The sequence below is a fragment of the Pithys albifrons genome, chromosome 9 (assembly GCF_047495875.1).
Source record: "Pithys albifrons albifrons isolate INPA30051 chromosome 9, PitAlb_v1, whole genome shotgun sequence".
Lineage (NCBI taxonomy): Eukaryota > Metazoa > Chordata > Aves > Passeriformes > Thamnophilidae > Pithys > Pithys albifrons.
Genome location: NC_092466.1, coordinates 22693900 through 22718782, shown reverse-complemented (window position 1 = coordinate 22718782; position 24883 = coordinate 22693900). Strand labels below are relative to the sequence as shown.

Sequence of the window (24883 nt, the reverse complement as noted above, 5' to 3'; positions counted from 1 at the left end):
ATATTTTGATCTTATTCTGAGCCAAAAAGAAAATATTCTTCAGAGTAGCTAATATAACTTTCATATTGATTCAGTATCTGGTATCAGCAAATGTAGATATTGGCAGATATCAGGGAGTGTCGATGTGTGCTGGTAACATCTCAAGATTAAGGCTGACCTGACTGGCTGGCTTTGAAACCTTTATCAAATCATAAGGAGGTAATCAGCAAAGAAGCAGAACACAGGTTCAAGTGTTGTGGGTAGAGGGTAAAAGAAGCAAGCAAAGGGCCATGCTCAAGATAAATGCATAGAAAAAGGTGGCAAATGAAAATATGAAAGACAAATTCTGAAGAAATTCTTAAAATGCAGACATACAGAATTAGAGATATTGGATGAACTTGTCAACAAGTACAACAGCAAAAAAACCCACCTTTTTTTTCCTTCTTGTATAAAATCAAATTAACCCTTTCAATCTGGCTATATGCTGACACCTATCCTCATTAAACACATGATTACCTGAAGTATGTTCCTCATTTGCCAATCAAGTATATGCCTTACATGCCAAGCAGCTTCTACACAGGCTTCATAAACATACTTGTTAGCCAACTTTTGTCTCCCACATATTTTTTTCTCTCCAGAGTAACTGGAAGCCATGAAGTTCAGAAAGAAGCAGTATATTATTATCTCACACTTTTAATCCATAAAACACCTGTGCTCTCTAAAAGTATGTTAATACTGCCCAGCACCAAACTATGGCACAGACAGCCCCATGTTGTCTCAAACCAGTGCCAATACTTTTTTATCATTCAAATCACAAGTTTTCAAGATCAATACTCCAAGCAAATTAGGCTACACACACCAAGATGACTGTATTTGTATCCTCAGAAAGTATCAAAGGCCTCTGACCTGTTATCACTAGTGATGCAGGCAGCACAGGTTCCTGTTGGCTGTTCACTCTGCTCATAATAATGGGCATCCACGTGAGCTTCCTCAGCCTTCTTCTTCAGGATCTCTCCAAATTTATCTTTGCCAATACACCCAAAGAAAGTTGCAGCTTTGTAAGGGCTCTGAATCATCCACTGTAGATTGACAGAAAAGAAAAAAAACACAAAACAAATACAAAGTTAACATGCCTGGTATATTATTTTGGCTATTTTTTTCTCTTCACTCACCATATTTAACTCTGTGCCTACAGAACATTTTAACACACAGAACATTCTTATACCTGAAGTAAAAAAAAACCATCTAGTGCAGCAAGTGAGGGAAGAGCAGCAAAGAATACAAAATTTACCCTTTATGATGTCACTGAGTGTTTAATACCTAATGTAAAGGTTAAACACATGCAGTTCATTATCAAATAAATTAGATTAGTATGCTTCTACAAGGTATTTCAACAGAGATTCCCTTGCTCAAAGGAGATGCCCCTACACTTACATTTAATCAAGTAACATGGAATCTTAAAAGAAAAATTGTAGAAAATACAAAAGAAAGAGAGAAATACAAATAACCCAGAAAATCCAAACAAACAAACAAAACCAACAAGAGAAATCCAAGAAAAGCATAGAGAGCATGCAAAGAAAACCTTACATTTGTGAAACTTAAGAAACAATATGCAACATTCACAAAATATATGAAGACTAAACGTTACTGAAAACAACCATTTGTGTCTACCTATTAATTACTCTCAAAAAGAAAAATACTCCTTGTTAAACTACACATGAAAGGAAGTATCTACCTCCAACTTTATTAAGAGCAGATCAGTCACTTGAATTGTAAAGAAAGAGTGCAGCTGCACAGTGTTGCTACAAAGCCAGGTTATTTTATAAAGCTCCACTTTTATTAATAGAAAATATGTATCATTCAGCTGTAAATGTAACTCCATTTTGTACTGAGTTCAAAAAAAGCATTTACCAGCAGTATGAAATCAAGAGTGAACTAAAAAAATAACTGTGAAGAAACAGTCATAGGCCCTAACTCTGCTGGTGGTGAGTCAACCAACTGAAGTCATTATAATTTACTCTAATTACAGTCAGAAAGCTTATCCCCTCAATCTATAGCATGAATTAAAGCTACATCAATTTTCTGCTATACTAAAACCCTACTTATAATTGTTTCCTAATCAAGATTTAAGTAAACGATAATGTCTCCATTACAAAGCTGCATTAGTGGTAGCTGTGGGTTGTAAAAAGGTCAAGTAACTAAGTTGCAAATATATACTTAAGTCAGTTCTTTATTACTTCCATCTCCAGAGGGGAGAGAGAGGGGGGAAAAAGAAAAGAAAAAAAAGAAAAAAAGGAAAATTCTTTAGTCATGTAAAGTCTTCATTAATAAGACAAAGGTGCATAAAAGTTGAAAGGTCTCTCTCTTCAAGCAATTTAATACACATAAAGATTGAGAAGAAAAAAGATGGCATCGTCAGATGGTGGCAGCGTTCAGTCTCTCTTTTGTGACATGCACACTACACATGCTCTGCTAATCTATTCCATACTGCTCTAATAGAAAGTAAGAAAATCCCCAATAGGAGAATTGGTATCAATGATATCCTTGTATTTGACACACACTTGCACATACATAATACACATTTGCACAGTGTTCATTTAGGATGCCTCAGGAACAATTCTCTTTGATATATGGAGGTGTGGTTAAGTAGAACAGGTTATTTAGCAAGACTAAAACTCTTGTGACCTACTGTAAGCAAGTATGGAACAAATTTCCACACTAATAAGAACAGAAGTACCCAAAGCCTTGTGACCCAGGCAAGCATGCCTTACTGTCACCATTAACAGGAATTAACAGAGATCACTTTTAATAACATTTAGCAAAGCATCAAACCCCAACAAATCCTCAAAAAACATAAGACTTTAAACTGCACCTAAGGCTTAAATTTTACCAAATAGCATAACTTTTCTGTACTTTATTTTTGATGACATTTGGAGCAGTAGTAAGTAATATTTCAAATAAATTTCTGAAAAAAAGAATTTCTGTTCACGTATTAACAGTTTTGGCTGTTGGCAGGAGCTCAGTTTGAATTCAGATGTGATACATGCCAAAAAGAAGCTGTCATAATCCTTATTTTAAATTCATGTCCAGGTATACTTGAGAATCAAGTCATGATCTCGGATTTCTTGAGATGATCCTCTGTATATGGTGGAAACCAGTTTTTCTATAAGTAGTCCCTCTACTCATATTCATGATTATTTGAAACACAGATATCATATGGTCGGGGATATTCCCAGTATATGGGTATTCTTTTCATTTGAGCATCTGAGCTAAGGTAAGCAACACTGAGGAAGACGGAAGAATAGTTCAGCAGTATTTTTGCAAAGATCCTCTCATCACAGATCTCCAGTTACCAACATTCCCAGCTTCTTGGAATTATCTGCTCTTATTCCCACAATAATGGTGATGAGGTGTTGCGAATTGTGAACTCCTCCAAACTGGTCCTCCTTTCCTCAGCTAAAAGGCTGAGCAAAACCAAGCAGCACATTACAAACTTGACAGAACTGAATGGTAGAAGTCTCTCTGTGGCATATTACTGATGGTGCATCCAGTGGAGTGAGTCACAGCAGGCGTCTTCTGCATTTGTGTGAAAAAACAAGAGAGACTTATCAAGGCAGACTCTTGAGGAATTTTTTTTTATTTTGTCCCAGGATTAGATTTTAAATTTGAATAACCTGATACGGAAAAAACAGGTTTCTATGGGTTACTTCACACACTGTTGTTATTAGCAACACTTTGGCTAAAACACTTCAAATGGGAATGGGAGTCAGTCAACACAAGACATTTATCATCAAGAAGCACTCATGCAGCATTACACAGCACCACAGCCTACATCACATGAAGGCCAGTAACAAACTGCACACATTAATGCTGGGTATAAGTTTGTAGAAACTGAAAATTTGTTCTATAGATTTATGTGGAGTATAAGATTTAATTGAATGAAAGACTCCAGACAGAAACAGAAAATGACCCAGCTCAGCAGGAACCAGCATAATGAGTTAATTATCGAGGGTTTGGGTAGGCAGCGAGGCAGCCACTAACGAACTGCACTGACAGTCTGGTCAGGAGAGGTTGGCACCTGGCCACACCATGAATCCTCACCAGCACCCAAGGGAATTTGAGACTGCTAATGGCCCAAAGACAGAAGTGTCAAAAGTAGGAACTTATCATGAAAGAACAAGACAGCCTCACAAGTGGGATATCACAAAGGAAACTCAAAACCTGGAGTGGTTTATGCCATCTAATTCTCTATCCTAAAATTTTCTTCTGTCAATGCAGCTTGGACATCAGGTACACACAAGGACAGGCCCTGACCTTATCAGTTACCATAAAAATATGTGACAGAGAAAGGAGCACAGGAAACAGAACACCTTTCACATGTTGTCTTGAGTTAACAGATTGCATTTACTTATATTTTTATTGTATGCACCCTGGTAAATGCAAAGCAAATATTAGGTTTTATTATTTTTTCTAATTTATACCTTGCCTTTAGCATAGCTCTGTCTTAAAATTCACCTGTTTCAAAATAAGCATTATCTAATCTGAGATTACCATATCGCTACAGGCACAATATTTGTTATGATAAATACTGAGGCCAGCACTTGCGAAAGAGGCCAGCACCCTGGCTGCCCAAGGACACACTGGAGAGTCACAGAAAGCTTCTCTCCTTATTTTCATGAGGCTAACTTGGCCTCACAGTAATAGGAGTCTCTGTTCAAGTGGTTTTTGACGATCAGAGTTAACAGGGTGAACTCTTTGGCAAGCTTTAGCTATCAGAGCAGTGTAAGAACCTTTGTGTTCCCGGGAGCGGGTGGTAATTGCAGGGAACAGCAACATCTTTTCTGGTAAGATGTTGAGATGCCAAGAAGATTTCTGAAGACTCAGTTGTGACTGTGAGACTGCTTGGAGTGATGTCCCACCCTTTCACATCCTCACACTCAAAAGATGTGGTACACCTATTTCCCACTTTTGTCTGATGAGAAAACGGCTTTTGGAACAACCTTTCTTCCAAGTTACAGAAGCAGTTCTAGAAGCACTTTGAACACTAGAAGTGACCTGACTTTGATTGGATACTCAATGCTGTCTTTTCAGAATGATACTCAAGATGAGATGACAGAGTTGCCTGACTGTTCCCTTACACCCCAAATATATCTTTAAAATGGCCCTTTATATTACGTGAAAGAAAATCAGCGGACTTATAGAACTAAAAAGAGAGTTCTTTGATTTTAATTTCCCAGGCTTACCCTATTTAGCTTGAGAATGCCATGCTTCTGCTACAGAAGCAGAGTCCAGTATCCCCTACCACAACACTTGATCTTCAGTCCAAGCTTTTGTTTGCTGTTCCTGCAAAGTTCCCTGTAGAGGAGGGCCCTATTAATTTATCTCACTGGCCCAATTGCAAAGACACTTTCCCTGCAAAAGGAGTTTCCACTGGGTCTCAGTGCACAATTCCTTAAGACGTAAGAAAGAAACATCATACAGAGGAATCTTAGAACAGCTTTATAGTCCTCTGACTATAATAAAGATCCTTCAGAAATTATTTCATTTTACTCCAATTCTATGCTTTGCTGTAACTGGACAACATTGATAACTGGAACAAGGAGGCTGATGAACACACTCACCACCAGTCCCACATTGTTCTCTGAATTCCTTAGCTCCTGAATTCATTTTTGAAGTGGCCGCCAGTAGCACATTGCCACATCTGTCAGTCACCTTTAACAACATCAAACCATAAGAAGCTTTGCTTAGACTGACATACCTTCTGCACACAGGAGTTTCCAGCTGCAGACTTGAATCCTAAATGCCTAGGAACTGACAACACAACAGGAAGCATTTTGCCCCTTCACAGTGAAGGATCTTCAAAACTCATTAACACTGAATACAGACATCTGAAGTGCATCTGAAGTGTGTTATTTGAAGCTGGACTCTTCTCTGCATGACCTGTCAAATCTGATCTTATTTTAAATTGCAACTCACAGAGGAGAGGACTCCAAAGACCTAAAATTAGCTAAGACTTAACATGCTTGCTAAAATCTAAACTAAACAATGTGAGCAACTACACATGAGGTGCTCTTTTTAGTAAATCAAAACAGGGATGGAATGTCTCTTACTTTGGTGTTCTAAATTTTAGAATGAGTCCATACACTTTACAAAACAATTTACCAGTCTGTTGTGCCCCTCACCAATTGTGTCCCTGTTGTGTTCTACCACCAATATATACACAGTCTATTAAAGCCTCTTGCAAATGTTTTTAGGAATATCTTAGATGTTAAAAGAAATTAAATCACACTTTATCTTAGATGACCAGATAAAATGAGAGAATGTGTGACCAAAAGTGAAATCCTTATATATCTTAAAAACACAAAAACCTGACAATATGTGAAACAATCCTAAAAAAAGACATTAGTATCACTATTCCAAGTGAGCTCACATTTCTTGTGTTGATATGGTACACCTCAAGCTCAACTACAATGCCATAACCGTTACCATTACATACACTCTATTAAAATCCACCACCTCCCCCCAGCAGATTGGTGCCCAGGCACTCTCTGAGCTATGTCTACTTGGAAAAACTCCCTCCCCTGCCCCCAACAGTTTTATTGCTGACCATATTCCAAGAGGCCTGGATTATCTCTTTGGTCAGCTGTCCTGACTGTGACCCTTCCCAACCTCTTTCCCACCCTGCAGTCTACTTGCTGGGGCAGCAGAGTGAAAAACAGAGGCCTTGATATTGTGCAAGCACTGTTACAGCTACAACACTGCTGTGTTAAGCAACACTGTTTTGGTGACAAACCTAAAATACAGAACCACACAGGCTGGTGTGAAAAAAATTAACTCCATTCCACGCAGGCCCAGGATACTTAATTCTAGATTCACTATTATAAGATTGCAGGAGCAAGACCCAGGAAAACAGATGAGATGCTACAGTCTGTTCCAATACCTTTGTAATCTTTTTTACTGATTCTTATATTCATTGATCAACTTTTAAAGATGGCAAGAACTGTTATTATATAATGGGCATATAAGAAAAAAACAGGAAAAGGAAAAAATAAGCTTATCTTTCTAAAAGCAGGCTTGCAAAAGGGAGCCCCATGTCCTGTGCAGTAGTTCTTCCACCATTAGCTGAAGCAGTTAAAACACATGACAACACCCTCAAGCAACTTCCAGTCAAATGAGATAAAAGTGATAATATTTTTTAAAGGAAAAGACTAGCTCAAGCCTTGCAATGAGACCAATATCGAAATCTTATCAGCATTTGGTTCAACAGGTCCTACCCAAATCTCCGCACAGGAACATTTATCAGTTTTAATGTGGTGCCACAAGCTGCATTTTGCTACTGGTTTTCAAACTAAGATGTCTATCAAAACATTAATCATTCAGAAGCAGTACTTCATTCACTTTTATATTTAAAAACACAAAGTTTACAAACTACCTCTTAAAGAAATCTATAGTCCAAATACCTATTTTCAGCACTGCTATTCTTCTGTATTCCATTTCCTATTCCTTATCATTGCTCTTACATGCTTGTCTGCTGTTTTATTTTTGGCCTGGTTCAGAAGCTCCTTGCTGTACAAGGACATGCAAGCACATTTTCTGTAATTAAACATGTACTGGCCATACTCCAAAGTTTCAGCATGGTCAAAAACTAGTGCTGTCTTTTATTGTAACCCTTAAATATTGGGACCTAATTCCAATATTCCTTAATCCATCATACTCTTATTATTATTTCATCTGATACGTCACTCCCTTTCCCCAACATTTTTGCAGTCCCTGCTCAAAACCAGGTAAAACATGACAGACCTGTAAAACAGGGCTGGTCACACCAGTTCTTCACCAGTCAGACAACAGTTATGTGAATGGTATCACACAGTAAGAATTCCAGGTTTACATGGGACTCTTCAGCAGCTGTTTCAGTGTATGTGACTGTTTATTAAAAATGTTGCCAGATTACAAAGCTGAATACAAACAACATGAAAATGGAACATCATACTTGGGTACAGTAAGAGTCATCGGGCAACTGTATGCTCCAGTTAACAATGCCTCTGCCTCCTCTACCTGTAACTTCAAAAAGATATATGGAAGACTGATAAGCATTTTAAAATGCCTTGAAATTTGCCAGCGTAAACCACTGCATATGTATTTAAGTACTAATTATACGAGAAGTTGATGCTGTTACAAAGAGACATTTTTTGGATATTTTGTGTAGGATTTTGCACATTAAAATCAATCTTCCTTTTCAAAACTCATGCATATGTCACCCTCACTCCCCTGCTAGATGATGTGCAGTCTCAATGAATACACCCACACTCAGGAGGACAGCAAAAAATTCACAAGGGGAGAGACTTCTTTCATTGTCTGGCAGCACAGAATTCATAAAGCACAAACTGTAAACAGCTGCCTATCAGCTTCTATCAGCAACAGTATCAAAAACAGATGGCAAAGGTCAAGTCAAAGTTTATTGACAGTGATGAACTTGGACAACCTCTATTAAATTACTTCTTCCTTTAAGGTGTATGTGATCAAAGCAGCAGAGAGATTTTCACTCAGTCACATAACAAGCTATTTGTTGAGATTGAAACATCTGGTCAATATCTTCTAACACTGCAATTTCATGCACAGTTAGCAATAGGGTACATTTCTTTTCTTCTTCTTACAGGGTCCATAAGGGTGGCACATATGGCTGATCATTTCATTCAAAAAGGTTTCAATTCCAGGCATTACATACAATTGTCTCTATGCTTTATAGTATTTTAAGTCTACCTACCATCGTTTTCCATCATCACTGCTGTCTGCTCTACTCTTTGCTATAAAAGCTCACAAATATGACAGAGCACTTAAAGCTTAACAGCTTTTGACTACTGGAGTTAGAAAGCAGTTAAGAAAAGGGAGTTTTTAAAATGGCAGGTCTACATCTATCTGTTGTCAAGAATTCCCAACACATTAAACTATTTACCAAAGCTCTAGTAATACTGATTATAATTTTTGTTGTAATAGCAATCTTCTATGTATAAGGCATCCCAAAGCAATTAGAAATCATCCTTTTACTAATTTATAAATTATTACACATTTTACAAACATAACATACATTATATTTCAAGGGAATGCACAATAATTATAAAAATATGATGAAAACATAATCCCATTTCTCAATCTGAAATAGCAGAAAGAAATAAAATGCTATCTACCCCAAAGGCTGAGAAATGCATGCCTTTAAAATTATGCATCTATGTTGCCACAGCAACTAGTAGTGAATAATGCAAAATGTACTTCACCTTTCCATTTCTAAACCCCAATTTTTTGGTCAAAAAAGGGAAGGAGGGCTAGTTGCATGTAGCATGCCCACAGAAAGTACAATTCAAAGAATTTTCAGCTAGTACTAAATAGACTCCATTTTTATTCAGTTAATGGCTGATTTCAACATCTCATTTCCACAGTGACTCATTCCACACTATCTGAACCTTGAAAGTTTACCTAGCAGTTAAAGGAAGACACTGATTCTAAAACTCTTCAAGATAATTATGCATCGTGCCCAGATGTTGCACCAAAGGCACAATGGAGGAGTGGGCTGGGAAGGAAGAAGGTCGATAAACTCCATGTGGGAAAAAGGTACAAAATGCTTGAGCAGAGACATCCCTTAGAGATGTCACTGAAAGTGCCTGGGGAGTAGGTTGACTTTCAGCAGTATGACAATTTCGTAAATCTATTCTGAAGGAATGGGATACACAACCTAAATCTAACAAAAACAAACAAACAAAAAATAGAGTAGTCCAGTAGAAATTGATAGGTTTCATGTAAATGTCAAGATAAGGCTTATAAATAACAGAACACCTTTACAGGTTGTAAACATGAGCCTATGTCACAAAGATAGAAATCAAGAAAGCAACTAATTAGCACAAACAGTACTGGTGTAGAAATCAAGCAGTTAGACAATTCTAACTGGAGTTTTTTGATAGGAATTCAAAGGAGGAAGGTTTCAGGAGCTCCAAGCAAATTCCAAACTGATGGGATTAGCACTATTAAATTGCATCTTCTTTCAAAGAGAAGCAAAATAACCACACCCAGTAGCAAAGAGTGTAAATTCAGCCTTAACTTTACTGTATATATACAGAAAGGCTTACAGCACTCTGGTAGAACATTCCACCTAAGCTCATAAGAAGTTTATTTCTTTCAGAGTTAATAAAAAAGCTTCTCCAGAAGAGATTAGGAGTTTTTTAAAAAGGATTAAAAAAAAATACTGGATCTCTCCTCATACTTCAAGGCTTTCTCTTAATGGACAAGAAGTCCTCTGAATGACCAAAACAAAACACTGGAAAGGTGATATTAGGCTTTGAGTCGATCCCATTAGGAATTAGTATTTCAGAACTGGTATCTCCTAAGAGTTATGCTATATACTTCATCCATAATTCCACACATCCAAGGTTCAATATTCTTAAGGAATGATCTCTCTTCTAAGAAAGAAAAATGTGAACCAAGTGAAAAATTACTGCCTTAGGACACGCAAATCCCAGAAAAGTCTCTGGATTCCTCATGTGTGACTTCCAGCCACATTTAGTTAGAAATGCTCTGTGTCCACCAGAAGCTGTGACTGGCTGAGATTCCAGGGGAATACTGGATCCACTATGTACATGTGAAAAACGCTCACATAAAATAGTAAAACTGCCATAGCATTCCCAATAGAAAGTATTGCCTTTAAAAATGAAATGTTTTATGTTACTGAAACAAATCCAGTAAGTTCAATACTATGTGTACACACACAGGTGCCTTTAACAGTTCAGAAAGGAACAAGAAACTTTGGATAAAGTAGACATTTTCACATTTCTAAAATACCTCTCAGCTTTTTATTCTAGTACCAACTAGACATAAAATCATTACAGAATCTAAGCTACACTACTAATTTCATAGTTTACTGCTGCACTGACCCCCAGCAGTCTGCACAAATGGCTGTGTCCCCAACACCCCACCATGGTGAGTGCCCCTGCAGCAGAGCTGGGCCCTGAGTACGGCACCGGGAATGCGCCGCTCCCGCTCCGGCACCGCAGCGGGGGCAGTCGGAGCCCCCCGGGACTGCCTCCCAAACACCACCGGCCTGGAAGCAAAGTGTTGGACCAGGCACGGCCCCGGCTCCTGCTCCGCTCTGCAGAAACTCATGGGGAGCTCTGCAGCCCGGAGTACAGCACTTACACCCTGAGATTAGCTCAGCTGGTTAAAACTTGGTTGTAATAATGCCAAGGTCATGGGTTCAACCCCCTGTGTGGGCCAATGACTTAAGAGTTGGATTCGATGACCCTTTTGTGGGTCCCTTCCAACTCAGACTAGTCTGTGATTCTGTGACTTCTTTAAGCCCTTTTTCAGATGCTCTGCTGGTCACTCAGGGTACAGAGGGTGTGCTGTTCCTGCACTGTGTTAATATTACTCACTCACCCAAATAGATGAGGGTTTATCCTATTCACCAATAACTCAATGGCAGAGATATTATTTTTACAATTTCTTCATTTCTTAAGCATACAAATACTGTACGGTATTCACCCCAGTTCACAAGCATAGCTTTTCACCTTGCAAGCTTTGCCCGCAATGCCTCCGGATTTACTGTGGTGGCACAAGCAATACCTTTGTCAAAATAATTTAAGAAGGTTTCTATCAGCTATAGTCTGAAAGAGATACCATTCTGATTCCATACATACATATATACACACACACACATACACAGATATATACACACATATATATATAAAAGAAAGGCAAAATACAATTACTTATTATAGCTTTTGATTACTTTACTTTTAAACTGATGTATTTCTTCCTTCGTGGTAATTTTTATATTTAATTGTAACAAATCTATTTTTAAAAAAATAATTTTAACAAAATTTATTACAGAAGCCACATATAATAATTTACAGTTGAAACCAGTGCTTGACAATACCTGAATTTCTTGGCACACGGCTCAAACACTCCAGCAAGTTCAAATAATTTTCACAGAACAGATAATTTAGTTGCCAACTCCTGTGTACTTCTGAAAAAGAACTGCAAATTGCTTTTAAATTTGGTTTTTTTCCTGAATTCAATGACTGCTAAGACACTTGACATTTGACTCCCACGATCAGCTCAGCCTCAGCACTAAACTCCAAGACCTAATTTGGCAGGAGTGGAAGGCAAAGGAAACCTTACATTTACTAGAATGCTGGTTTTGATTCAAAAAAGTCAATTTTTCGGCTGTTGGCTCAAAAAAAACCCCAAAACACAGAATTGGACCTGATGAACTTGATCTTATCTTTTGTACAACAGGAAGCATACTATTCACACTCCAAAATCAGCAGAAATAAGAAATGCATACACCAAACACTGAGAAGATGCTTTGACTGTACTGCCCTGATCCAGTTAGTATTCTTTGAGTCAGGTGTACTTTGAAGTTAACAATTTCCAGTTTTCTCTGAGAAAGTGGAAAGCCCTGACCTGTTTGGGATCTCAATTAATGCAGTTTTACATTGATGTAAAGTTACTCACTTCAGAGTTGTGCATGATTTATGCAGATGCAAATGAAACCAACACCATACCTAATATGACATTGTATATCTTAGCTTTTAATTTGATTTTTTCTTAAAGAATTGTCTGCAAGTATGTTTCTATAGCTTCCTTATTTCAATGATTTAAAAAACCTACTCAATATCATCTTCTACAACGCTTGCACTGACCATCATTAAACTACAATTTTTCAAAAGAACTATGTCAAGGATTGGCATCCAGAGCAGGAGGCACCTAAGGAGTACCACACAAAGAGTTTAAAGCAAAACAAGGAATACGTCTCCTCTGCATTTAAGCATGCACAGCTGTAGCTTGCCAAATTGTGAAAAACAACAATTTATGAAACAGAATATGGAGTACCATGTCTTTCCTTTTTATCATGAACATGGCAAAAAAGAATAAACTACAATTAGAATTCCTCTGAGGATAACAAACTATAGTGATTTGTTTTTAAAAGAAGTAAATAGAGCTTCACTTTAAAAATATGCTCTCATTATAAATATTCAAGTTGCAGGAACAGCTCTTTAAGCATCTTCCTTGTGTACTCAGGTTTGCTGAAGATCACGTGAATCACCTGTCAAATTCCTCAAATACCATAAACCACTGAAGAACCACAAGTGACCTTTACAAATACTTAATTTCCTGATGAGTATTTCAGTTCAGTCTTATGATACTAGTGGTAACAGATCATTTAACTACAGACAAAAACAGCATCTCTGAAAATGTGCTTATCTTCTATCCCCCAAATTCAAAATGTTCTCATTTAATTTTTCCTGTATTTTAGAATGCTTGCTGTTGATGAAGATTGTCCCTATGAGAGGAAATGGCAATCCACAAATTAAATTCAAAAAGTGAGAGATGGAAAGGCTGTCACTGAAGGAAATTAAAAAAAAAATCAAAACTACACAGAAGGTACTGTGTATTTCAAAATATACTCTAGGACATTTTTGTTTCTCCTAGCATCATAAAAGCATAACTGTTAAACAAAAAAGTTAAGGAAAAATCTTGTGGCTAAAATTTGGCGTGATACACTCTGGGCCTGTACATGTCATAAGGACAGTCAGTGTTATAAAATGAAACAGAAATCTTCAGATGATGCACTGGGAATACAGAGAATTTGGTAATTGCTATAAATTCTGATTTTATAATAAATTTCAAAATATTTCCCTCTGAGCACATATAATAGTTCATTTACTTTTTAAAGAAATAATTTTATGCATGCTTTATAGAAGAAGATGATATAAAATACTCTAAGCAATAATGACATGGCACAAATGGTTGTTTCTTTGCTCAGGGGCATTTGCTGCTTCCAGCAGCATCAGGCCAGCCAACAACCCCACACCTTGCCTGCATTGTGTGCGTGGCACACTGACTGTGACCCCTCAAGGTGCAATGTATTAGATAGCATGTACTTCATCTGGAACCCTAACTGCACAGGTGCTAATTCATTTGGATCTAGAATTACCATATTACTACTTTGTTGTGTTATATCATCATTTGCTGCACAGCACAAAATCTTTTATATTGAAAGTACACAAGTATAAATGTATTCAACTTAACATCTCAGGAAAACTAAAATCAAATTATTTTGGACTATAAATATCTTGAGATACTTTACTTCTCAGACAGAAATTACAACATCATTTTAAGGATTCTGTCTGGAGTTTTTGGATATTCTCATTAGTATTAGCTGTTCTGTTAGTATTAATTACATCATTACATGATTTCCCATGGATAACAACTTGTAATTCCATCTACTTGTTCTTAGAGAGGAGCACAGTAGATTAGGAGGCTGTTAAGATGACAAAATGACATGAAATGCAAATTTGTTTGTTTAATACATCATGCAAGATTTGGAAACACTACTTAAAACAGAAGCAGCAAACTAGCTTCAGGCACCAAATGCATGCTTCAGGCAGCCAATGTACAAAAAATGCTAATACATCAGAATATCTTAATCAATAACACAAAAATCTATCTAAACTTCATTAAGAGGAGACTCTGTCAATAAATCAACTGAAAGATAAGGACAATTATATTAAAACTTATCAGCCATAATGAACATAAAAGTGTTTCCTTTATTTAAAAGCTAACAAGTTATGATAAAAAAGGTTAACTCATTAGTCCCTATTTTTAATTTTCCAAAACAAATAATTTCAGACACTTAAACTAAAAGCCTATTTTCTGCTCATACTTATTTTGATGGAATCTGACTGATATCAGTAGGATTAGACCAGCACAGATTAAAAGAGAATTTGGTCCTATTATCCTAATTCTGTTGGTAAACTGTTAGTTGTTATGTACAGTGCGTGACTACACAAAATTAAGTCCTCAGGACAGAAAGACGTTGCTCTAACAGTGGGTTGTGAGAACATTCATTAGTAACTGTAAAACAATTTGAAACTGAACAGGCCAGATCAATGCCAGACACTGCCATGAAAGTACTGCCTGTGCTTATGATTTCAAGGGCAGCATCACTATATTTTATTTCTAAGAGAAACATGTTTCTTTTTACCAGTTGAAGTAAAAAACTTTTTCCATAAAACCAAAGCAATCTGATATTAAAAAGAGCAAGGTGAAAATATGTTAGACAATCCAGGTATTAACAAAAATTATTTCTGCAGATCCATTATTTTAACAACATTAAAAGCATTCATCCCCTTATTAACATGACCTAACTCACACTCTGGAAAATGCTGCATTATCCCAAGTTGGTTTTATAAATATGGCAATGTGATTACTCTTATTTTGAGACAATCTAAAACACGACTGGACAAATTGCTACTGAAAGCGAAAAGCTGCCTGTGACTGGCCAGTAGCAGCAGTGGCCAGTGACAGCAGAGATGCAGCTTTATGAAGCACATTCCTATACTCACCATGTATTTTAACACGAATCAGTGCACAGGGGTTGCCTTATGGATACAGGATACAAGATGGCCAGGATGGGCTCTCTCTCTAAGGTCTCCCTCTCTACAGGGAAGGTATGGATTGCGTACTGTCACCTCATCATATCGCCTGACCAGGGACTAGTTACTGTCACCACCCTTGCTTCCATTTTTATAATTATTTTTTACTCCCCTTCCTCCCACCCCCCAAAATAACAGAACCAAACCAAAATGAACCAAAAAACCCAAACCAAACTAAGAAAAACCAAAACAAACCTCAGCACTGATAAAGAAGTCTAAGTTTATTCCACAAATGCTTTGAACTCCTTATAAACGACAACAAACACAAAAATCCTCTTGAATTGTTACCAAACTGCCTGTCCACATCACTGCCAGTTTGCCCACACCAAGTTTAGGATTAGCAGACTATTCTTGTACACTCAGGGAGAACTAAAATAGAGAAAAGACATTTCAGTGAACATTCTGCAGCACAGCAATGAATTGTGACAACTGGCAGTGTGCAATGAGGGATCCCACTCAGAGAGTATTAATATTTTTCTATCAATGCAGAAATCAGCTGATTTACAGAATTCAGAGTTTATCACTGCACATGAAATTTCTATTAAGAGAAAAATCCACTGTCTTGTTAAGATGTAAACTACCTTGAAATAAGGAAGCAGTTATAACTACAGCACACATGACTGAGCATTATACAGTCATTCAGTATTTTATTTTGTCACTTTAACAGCTTAAGTAGATCTCAAGATGTACCTTCTTTATTGTACACATCTTTTCTACAATCACCTCTTTATAGCAGGGGAGTACTTTTTGCTCACTTACAAGCATGTCACTAGAAGACCATGTTGACTTAGCTGATTTCCACAGTAAAAATTCTATTTTTCTGTCTAGGAAAGTGCACCACCCCAAAACTTTCTATTGTACCTATCTGGACAACAATTACAAATTGTTCTCCTTTGAACAACCTATTATTCCAAGACAAGGTCTTCTTGAACTGTATTAATGAAACAAATGTACTGGGAAGAAAACCAAGCTATTGTAACTATTATGAAGGCAAAATTTGTTTGGTCAATCACAATAATTTGTTTCCAGGCATGCATATAAAACTGTGCTGCTTTAATCAGGATGCATAAATTCTTCAGCATACCCCTACAAACTTAAATGAAAGGTGAGCACTAAGAAGGGATTATGAAGTAATTTACATCTCTATGTTTTGTATCAAACTCCAGTAAAAGTCTAAACTTTGGTACAGAAAAGATAGTAGATAATAAAGGACTTAAACATTTACCTCACTACACTGTTTTCATACCAAAAAGAAAAGACACTCCACTTACTCAGAACCAGCTAAAATGTTCACTTAATCTAAGCAATAAATACTATATATGCAACCAATATTATCTGTACTGTTTATTTATTGTCTCCTGCAGACTGTGTCTACCACAAAGCTCAGTAAAGCTGGAAGTGCACCCAGTACTTTGAAAATGAAATTACTTCAGGCTGGACATCAGGAAGAATTCTTTCACTGAAAGGGTGGTTAAGCTTTGGAACAGGTTGCTCAGGGAGGTGGTGGAATCACCATCCCTGGAGGTGTTCCAGAAATGATGGGATGTGGCACTCAGAGCTCTGGTTTAGTTGCCAAGGTGGTGTTCGGTGCAAGGCTGGACGCCATCTTGGAGGTCTTTTCTAACCATAATGACTCTAAATATGCAATCTGAGATCTGAATCACTAAGTGAAACCTTCTACATGCACTCTAACAGGAACCACTAGTTATCTTCTACACAAATTGTAGGGTGCTACAGCATATTGTGAAAAAAATTTAAAGTCACTCTACCCACAAATACTCTTTTTCCCTCCCAGATCATCACAGCTGCACTCAAGAAGGCATTCATATTTAGTTTCAGGCATTATTTAAAGTAAAAGACGCACTGTGGAGAGAAGAACAGGTTACAAAATTTTCAAAACAGACAAAATAAGTGGATTAGTTCCTGTCCCATAGTGGGGTCTAGAATAGAGCCTAACAAGAAAACAAGAACTACAACTCCCCCTAACTATCTGACTCAACACACAGAGAATAGAAAAAACAAATACAACACTATTAACACCAAATGAAGCAGAAGAAGGGGTTTGAATACATAACTCAGTGGTTCTCTTAATTAAAGTTCTCAAATAATTTCTGTGAGTAATTCTTCATGAGGTTACTACAATCATGTTAGATGTCAATACGGCTGGCAGAAACAAGTCAGGTTTTTCTTTACAAGCAACCTTCAAAAAAGCTCTTATTTCAGTTTTTTAATTACACAAATAAACTAAATTTTTTTTACATCTCACAGAATCAGTAACAAAATTTTACTACTTTTGTTATGCTATATAGTCACTATAATCATACAGCAAGTACACAAAAATTGATGGACCTTCTCATAGCTCTGCCTTGGCAAATCAATAGGTTTCTGCACAGTACAAAGTAAACTAGTCCATCACTCTAAAACATTTTTTTCTTTGAGTCTAATGACCACATTTCAGTAATCAACCAACCAAAACCAGCTTAATTAATTCCTTTACTGCATTGAGACGTTATTCTGCTCTTGACATTCAGGCATAACTCCTATTAATGGCATTTATGCATGTTCATCACAGTGACAATGAACTCATTTAGATACACAGTACAGAGTCCGCAGGCAAGTGTGAAGATGCTTTGATAATACACCGCTCTTCCCAACGCCACACAGAAAAGCTGCACACTTCGGAACCTGAGCTATTCAGTCACAGCACAGAGAGCTCCAGGTGGGTATAGTCATGATAACTGCTGAGAACTACTTCTGTTTTAAACAGTTTAACTCTTTAATATCAGGGTCATACAGACAAACACCGAAGAGGAGAAATTTTGTCTTAACTTTTTAAAGCTATTTATATATAATAGCTTAAATTTAAGGTATTAGAGAGTGTCCAAAAAGAGCGAAAAAGAGATGAAGAGCCTTGAAGAGAAGCTGTATGAGGAGTGGTTGAGGGCACTTGGTCTGTTCAGGGCAAGAAGAGGAGACTGAGGGGAGACCTCATTGCAGTTACAACTTCCTTGTGAGGGGAAGAGGAGGGGCAGGCACTGATCTCTTCAGTCTTGGGATCAGTGACAGGACTCGAGGGAACAACGTGAAGCTGAGTCAGGGAAGGTTTAGGCTGGATATAAGGAAAAGGTTTTTCACCCAGAAGGTGGCTGAGCGCTGAACAGTCTCTCCAGCATCGACCCTGACAGAGTTCGAGAAGTGTTGGCACAACACTCTCAGGCACATGTAGGTTGTCCTGTGCACAGTGATCCTTGTGGGTCCCTTCCAAATCAGGATATTATATGATTCTATGAACTTCAAAAGCATTAAGAAAACCCATCTGTAAGCTTTGAAGAATAGGAAAAAATCATGATATGATGATGATGGCTCGGCTTCACGAACACAGATTTGGGAAGGGCTCTCCCCACGTGGGTGTGGCCCTTCCAGCCTGCGCAGTGGATTTTTTAGGTGAGGCACAGCATGCACAGAACTGGCCCCACCCTTTAACTCCTGAGGTTCATCTGCCACGGCTGAGCGAGCTTGGATGGTGACAGTGAAGTCCTCAGGACTAGAACCTCCAGTCCCTGGTATTGTCAGGAGGTCTCCCATCTAATCGGGGCTGACCCTGCTGAGCTTCTGAGAGGCAGAAGTGATGCTGCGGAGAAGCTGCAGTGATTTATTATATGAAGACTGAGAAGACTAAAATGTCATAATGTTCTACACACTAAAAGATGCAAATTTAAAAGTTTGACACTGAATTTAATATGGCTAATGGAGGCTTACCTGCAAGTATTCCCTATTTTTCTTTAATCTGCAATTTGTGCTGTCTTTGTACCCATTTATTATTTCCTCACTGTGGAATACTGGCCAGAGTAAAACAAGGCTATACAGTGGGTGAAAAACTGTGCCTTTACATTTCCTAAATTTAAGCTTTCATAATAAATGATACCTAATAGATTTTTAAGTACTTCATAAAAACTGTGACACCCATGTTCAATTTTACAGCTACAGTTTGTACAATCTAAACTCAAGTTATTTTTAAAACACTGAATAGAAGACTGGATTGTTTCAGCCACAAAAGAAAAGTTTCTTTGAAAGACTGCCAAAAATACTTTCATAGCTGATATGTAGCTGACACATTAACCTGCTAAATGTTTGTGGACGCACTAATGACTAAGCAAGGGATATCAAAGACAGTGCATAAAAGAACAAACAGCTGCCAGCACTTGGCATTCCATTCTGCTATCATAGCTCATATGATTGGCAAAGGAAGTTACACCTACTTTATAATAATAATACCACATTTGGCAAAGACTTCTAGATGGAAGTATTCCAGCACTCAATTTTCCAAAAGGTGCTGTATGATTCATTAGAAAGATCAAAATAAAATATATTACTACTGTAACTGCAATAATCCAGAGAATTATAAAAATAATGCAACAAGATTAGCAGTCTGCTAATATAACTAATCAGTATTATTTTGACACTGATATACTTTTTATTGTTATCTGATTTTGATCCAATTGAAAACATTCAGTTGAAATATATAATAATGACCAATTGAGTTAGTGCTGAACATTTGACTGAAGAATGGCTTTTTAAAATACTATAATAGCATAAGAGTCCAATTTTTGAATAGTCCATTCCACATTAGTAATGACAGGAAATATTAAAAATTTCAGAGGAATAACCACTGAAAACACATGGAAGTTAACATTTAAGAGCTACTCAGAGCTTTCAAAATCCCCCAAAGATCACAAGTTCCATAAAAAGCCAATAAAACGTGGAGTTTCTTATTACTGGTCTAGTAATTACACAGTGTAATATGAACCCTACATGTTTATGATGATCAATATTTATAACTTATGTTAATTTTTACCCAGCATGGCAATCTTAATCATGTTTTTGCTTATATCTTCAACATTTAAGAGATTTCAAGTACTGACTGCAAAAAATAAAGTTATACTCAAAAAAAACCCAAACCAGTTTCAGGGTATGTTGTTGCAAACCTGTTGATTACAGAATCATTGTTATGAAGATGACAGCAAGTGGCATCATAAATCAGAAAATATTATACAAAAACTGACCTTAAATCCAATGAGGCTACTAAACAGATTAAATTAGTCAGATGAAAGTGGTTTAACTGACTAGGACAATATAAATTATATAAAATGTACAGTCCTAAGTAATACAAGGAGTTTGTTTCCATCACGTGAACATGTATACTAAAAATTATTCACATAAAAAGAAATTAATTTTCTTTAAATTAAGAATTTTTAATTTAAAAAATGTTAGTTTTAAAATCTGAAAACACTAGCTAAACATGCTGTCACAAAGTTCACAAATAATGCTTCCCTAAATCTTTCTTTGTGGAACTTCCAATGTGAATGAACATCCAGAAATACTGCCTTCAGTGTCTTTGTCTGACTCAGAATATAAATAGAATCACAGTATCATAAATATTTAAGTAAATGAATAAACAAAAATTTCCCAGGGGGAAAAAAAAATTATTTGTTTCATGTACTTATTTCTCAAGATCTTCCTGTTAGGAAGCAAGAGTCTAGGGATCTCTTATCCACAAAAGCACTATCATCCCAATGTGCTTAATTAGCTCTTGATTGGGAACTAGACAGGAGACTAATAATGAGCTACATACATTTATTCTACTTAAGCGTTTGCACCGCACATGTTTACTGATGTAAAAATTGATAAAATGATAATTCATATTCAAACACAAGGCACTAAAGGAAATGGTAGACAGTTTTACTCCTTGAACATACCTAAGGAAACAAATCAATCTCTCTTTTCATTAAGAAAAATGGGCAGGCTCCCTCTTGGATAAGGAAAAAGCATAGTGAGTTTACAAAGGACTGAGTTTGATGTGTCTGGGAGCCTTGACAAGGCCCAGTAACTAAGGCAACCCTCGCTGCTGCTCCTGGCAGAGCTGTGGGCAGAGCAGGCGCTCAGGTGTGTGCGCTGCGGGAGGGGCTGCCGGCAGTGCCCCCTCTGCCCCTTCTCACGCCCATTGCAGCTGCACGGCCACCGTGCCTGCCCCATGCTGGTCCCAACAGCGGCTTCCCAGGCTCCTCCCAGAGAACCCGCAACCACTTCTTGGGTAGGCATTTCTATAATAACTGTTTACTGTACTGTGCCCAGCAGCTGCCTACATCTTGCTTTCCCACTAGTTTTCACTTCCACTTCACATGCCTTCTTTTCTGCCTGGCTTCCAACACTGCAGCACAACAGTCAGGAAAACAATCAATCAATTAAAAACAACAATTCAACTAAAACTGTTACAAATTTACATAGTTGATGAAGTAACATATGCACAGAGAATTGTTAATAAAGCTATTGGAAATACGATCGAGACCCTCAAGTACCATTTCTTACAGAAAATATCTGCTTCAGAGACTTACAGCTTTTTGCCCACAGGTATTAATAGTCATCTATAAAAAAATTATAGGATACAATAGATTGACTACTGAAACACCATGTACTGCAAATATGGGGAGAAAGAAACAGCTCTTACACTTAAGAAAGGGAAAACACAATATGGTAACTGGAGAAGTGCAATGTGACCTCAACATCATGCAAAATTACAAACACTCTTCTTGAATAGCTGAATGAAACATATGGAAGGAAAAGTGAGGAAACTGTCACATGGACTTCCTAAGGGTAATTATGCCAGACAAATCTGACATTTGTCTTTGATATTTAATATGTCTGGACTTGACTGAAGTATCTGATTTAATGCTGCAAAGGGAACTATTAATGAGGCCCTAGCACATAAGTCAAACATGATCCAGCAATGCACCCGTGCAAGAAAGACCACCAACAGCATCCTGGGGCTGCAATGGAAGAACATGGCCAGCAGGTAAGGGGGGGGTGATTTATCCCCTCTCCTCAGCAGGACACACAAGACTGAGTCCACTGAAGGGCCACTAGGATGATTAGTGGATTGGCACATCTGCCATGAGGAGAGGCTGAGAGAGCTGGGACTGTTAAGCCAGGAGAAGGTTCAGTAGAGGTCTTGCCAAGGTGTACAAACAGACTGTGGGAAGCAGCAAGGAACACAGAGCCAAACTCTCTACAATGGACAAGAGGCAATGGACACAAACTGAAATACAGGCAATTCTATATAAGTGTAGAGGAAACACTGTTTTATGGTGAGGGTGGTTGAAAGCTCTCACAGGTTTCCCAGACAGGCTACGGAGACTCATCCTTGAAGACATGCAAAACCTGCCAGTACACAGTAACCTGCTTTAGCTGATCCTGCTGTGAGAACCAGCCTCAGCAATGCTGCAGTTGTGTGCAAATGGCTACTTCATGGAGAATCTTGACACAAACATGGAAGCAAATTATCCAGGAAACACTCAGAACACAAATTACAATATTTACTTTGGAAGAGCTTTTTAGAAAAAGCAGAAGAGGGTAGAAAATCAATCAGGTGGTTTTTAGATGAAGCTGACAAATTTGTGAAGGGAAGTACAAGGTATAAATGTCTGTGGTATCCAGACAACTTCAGGTCTTACTTTCAAAGAGAAAGGTAACTTCATACCTCACATCTGCAGCCACCATGAAATATTTCCCTGAGTATGTACACAATTGAGCATTTGTTATTACGGACTCCACAGATGTGCAATCATCTTTAAGCAGCTCCAAATTAAGTGAATCTTGTCCTGTATTAAAGGAAATTTCCTCTTCAGGCAATTATGAGGTTTATATTTAAATAGCATGCTAAATTCTTCTTCTTTAGGCAAAATTAACCAGAAAATCTAAATTAATGAATAATTCCAAAACAAAGAGAAAGTTGTACATAGTCTGTGTCTCACATGACATCTTTGATGTTCACAGAGAGTGACAGGATTGCAGGCTGACAACTTACAAAGCCTCCAAAAGCCAAATTAATTGTAAGTGCTCATATTAACTTAATACTTAAGTGACTGTGGCCACTAAAAGTACCTTAGGCTTTACTTTTTTACCTCAGAAACATTGTAATTAACATACCTTGAGAGGAAGCGATAATGGTAATGAGAGAAACAAAACCAACCAACTTGCAGCTCTGAAAACACCGAGTCCAAAATTTCTATTAGGATTTTTTAAATGCCTGCATTTAAAGCTAAAGGTAAAATCCTGAGCAAATAAGCAACAGCTAAGAGCTCCTAATTTTCAAACCTAAACCTGCAAAAGCTGAAACATTTAGAGCAGGCTATGTCACTTCTCCTGGACCCCTGGGTCTCAAGATCACTGTATGTAAGAAGTCTATCTTTTGCTTAACCTACTGTACTCCAAAGACACTTCAGTGCCCCACCAGCCATGGCATATCACAGAATTTCTGAGCAACTGACTGCACAGCAACAAGCAATAAAACATACTACTGAATAAACATCCAAAAACTACATCAACTGAGGTTTTAGTTTTTATTTTGAACTTATTAGCAAGTTAACAATTCAGTGTATGACTGTAATAATAGAGCTATCAAACAATTTATGGCATGGAATAACTACTACTGGTCATTATCAAGTATTTTTCATGCACAGGAAAACTGAAGTGCATTCAAACACAGCAGTCTATGGAGTTATCCTGCCTTCTCATTTGGCAGTTTTTAACTGTTATCACTAAATTTCCTCTCTTGTAAACAGCAGCTGTCCACACAATACACAAAATTACATTGTAATTTGGAAATGGCAGGATTTGCTTACACATTACTTAAAAATTTGACCTATGTTGGCATTCAACATATGCTCTTCATTGGCTTTTAAGTCACCCTACTTCAAATACCGTAAATGGACCATACAAAGTTAAGTAACAATCTTGAGTTACTACTTTATCACAATGCCCTTCTAGTATGCTTTTACTGCCCTCTGATCTTACAAAATGAACACATGACACAAAGAAATCCCCCTTCTCTTCTCACCACGCTTATGGATTACATTCCATTTGATGCATAAACTGCAAGTAACCAAGCAGTTTCTGGGATGACTGTTGTGACATTTCCATACTTAGTGTTTCTGAATTTAAAACTTTGATAGAACACTTCAGAAAATCCTGAGATTCCTACCATAATGTATGTTTCCAAGGAGAATATATGGATACTCTAGGTACAGATGATGTGTTATTTATTCTTGCAAAATCAGAGGAGTATTCTGCCAAATATTTCATTTGGTAACATCCTGCATGGAAATACATCAGAAGAGCAAATATATAATAGCTATAACCCAAAACACACTGCAAGTCAGGGAAAAAAAAAGACCTTGGGAAGTAAGAGCTATATTTAGCTACTAAAAAGCCATGGGACAACTATATTTCATTTGAATTGATAACACAACAAATGTCTATTTTCTGACAACTAACATTTACAAACTGTCAGTTCCTGTGTCTAGCAATCTTTCATCCCTGTAACAATTCTTTGTAGTCACATCTTCAATCCTAAAAGAAGGAAG

The 24883-nt window shown here is 37.3% G+C and overlaps 1 protein-coding gene across 3 annotated transcripts in view; it reads right to left on the bottom strand.

The window, feature by feature from the left end:
• Nucleotides 1–24883, bottom strand: part of ADK (adenosine kinase) — a 270131-nt gene that overhangs the window by 146342 nt on the left and 98906 nt on the right. For all 3 annotated transcript variants that reach the window (XM_071564265.1, XM_071564266.1, XM_071564264.1), the window contains exon 5: nucleotides 886–1058. In XM_071564265.1, coding sequence (XP_071420366.1) covers nucleotides 886–1058 — 173 coding nt within the window. The remainder of the gene's footprint in view (nucleotides 1–885; nucleotides 1059–24883) is intronic.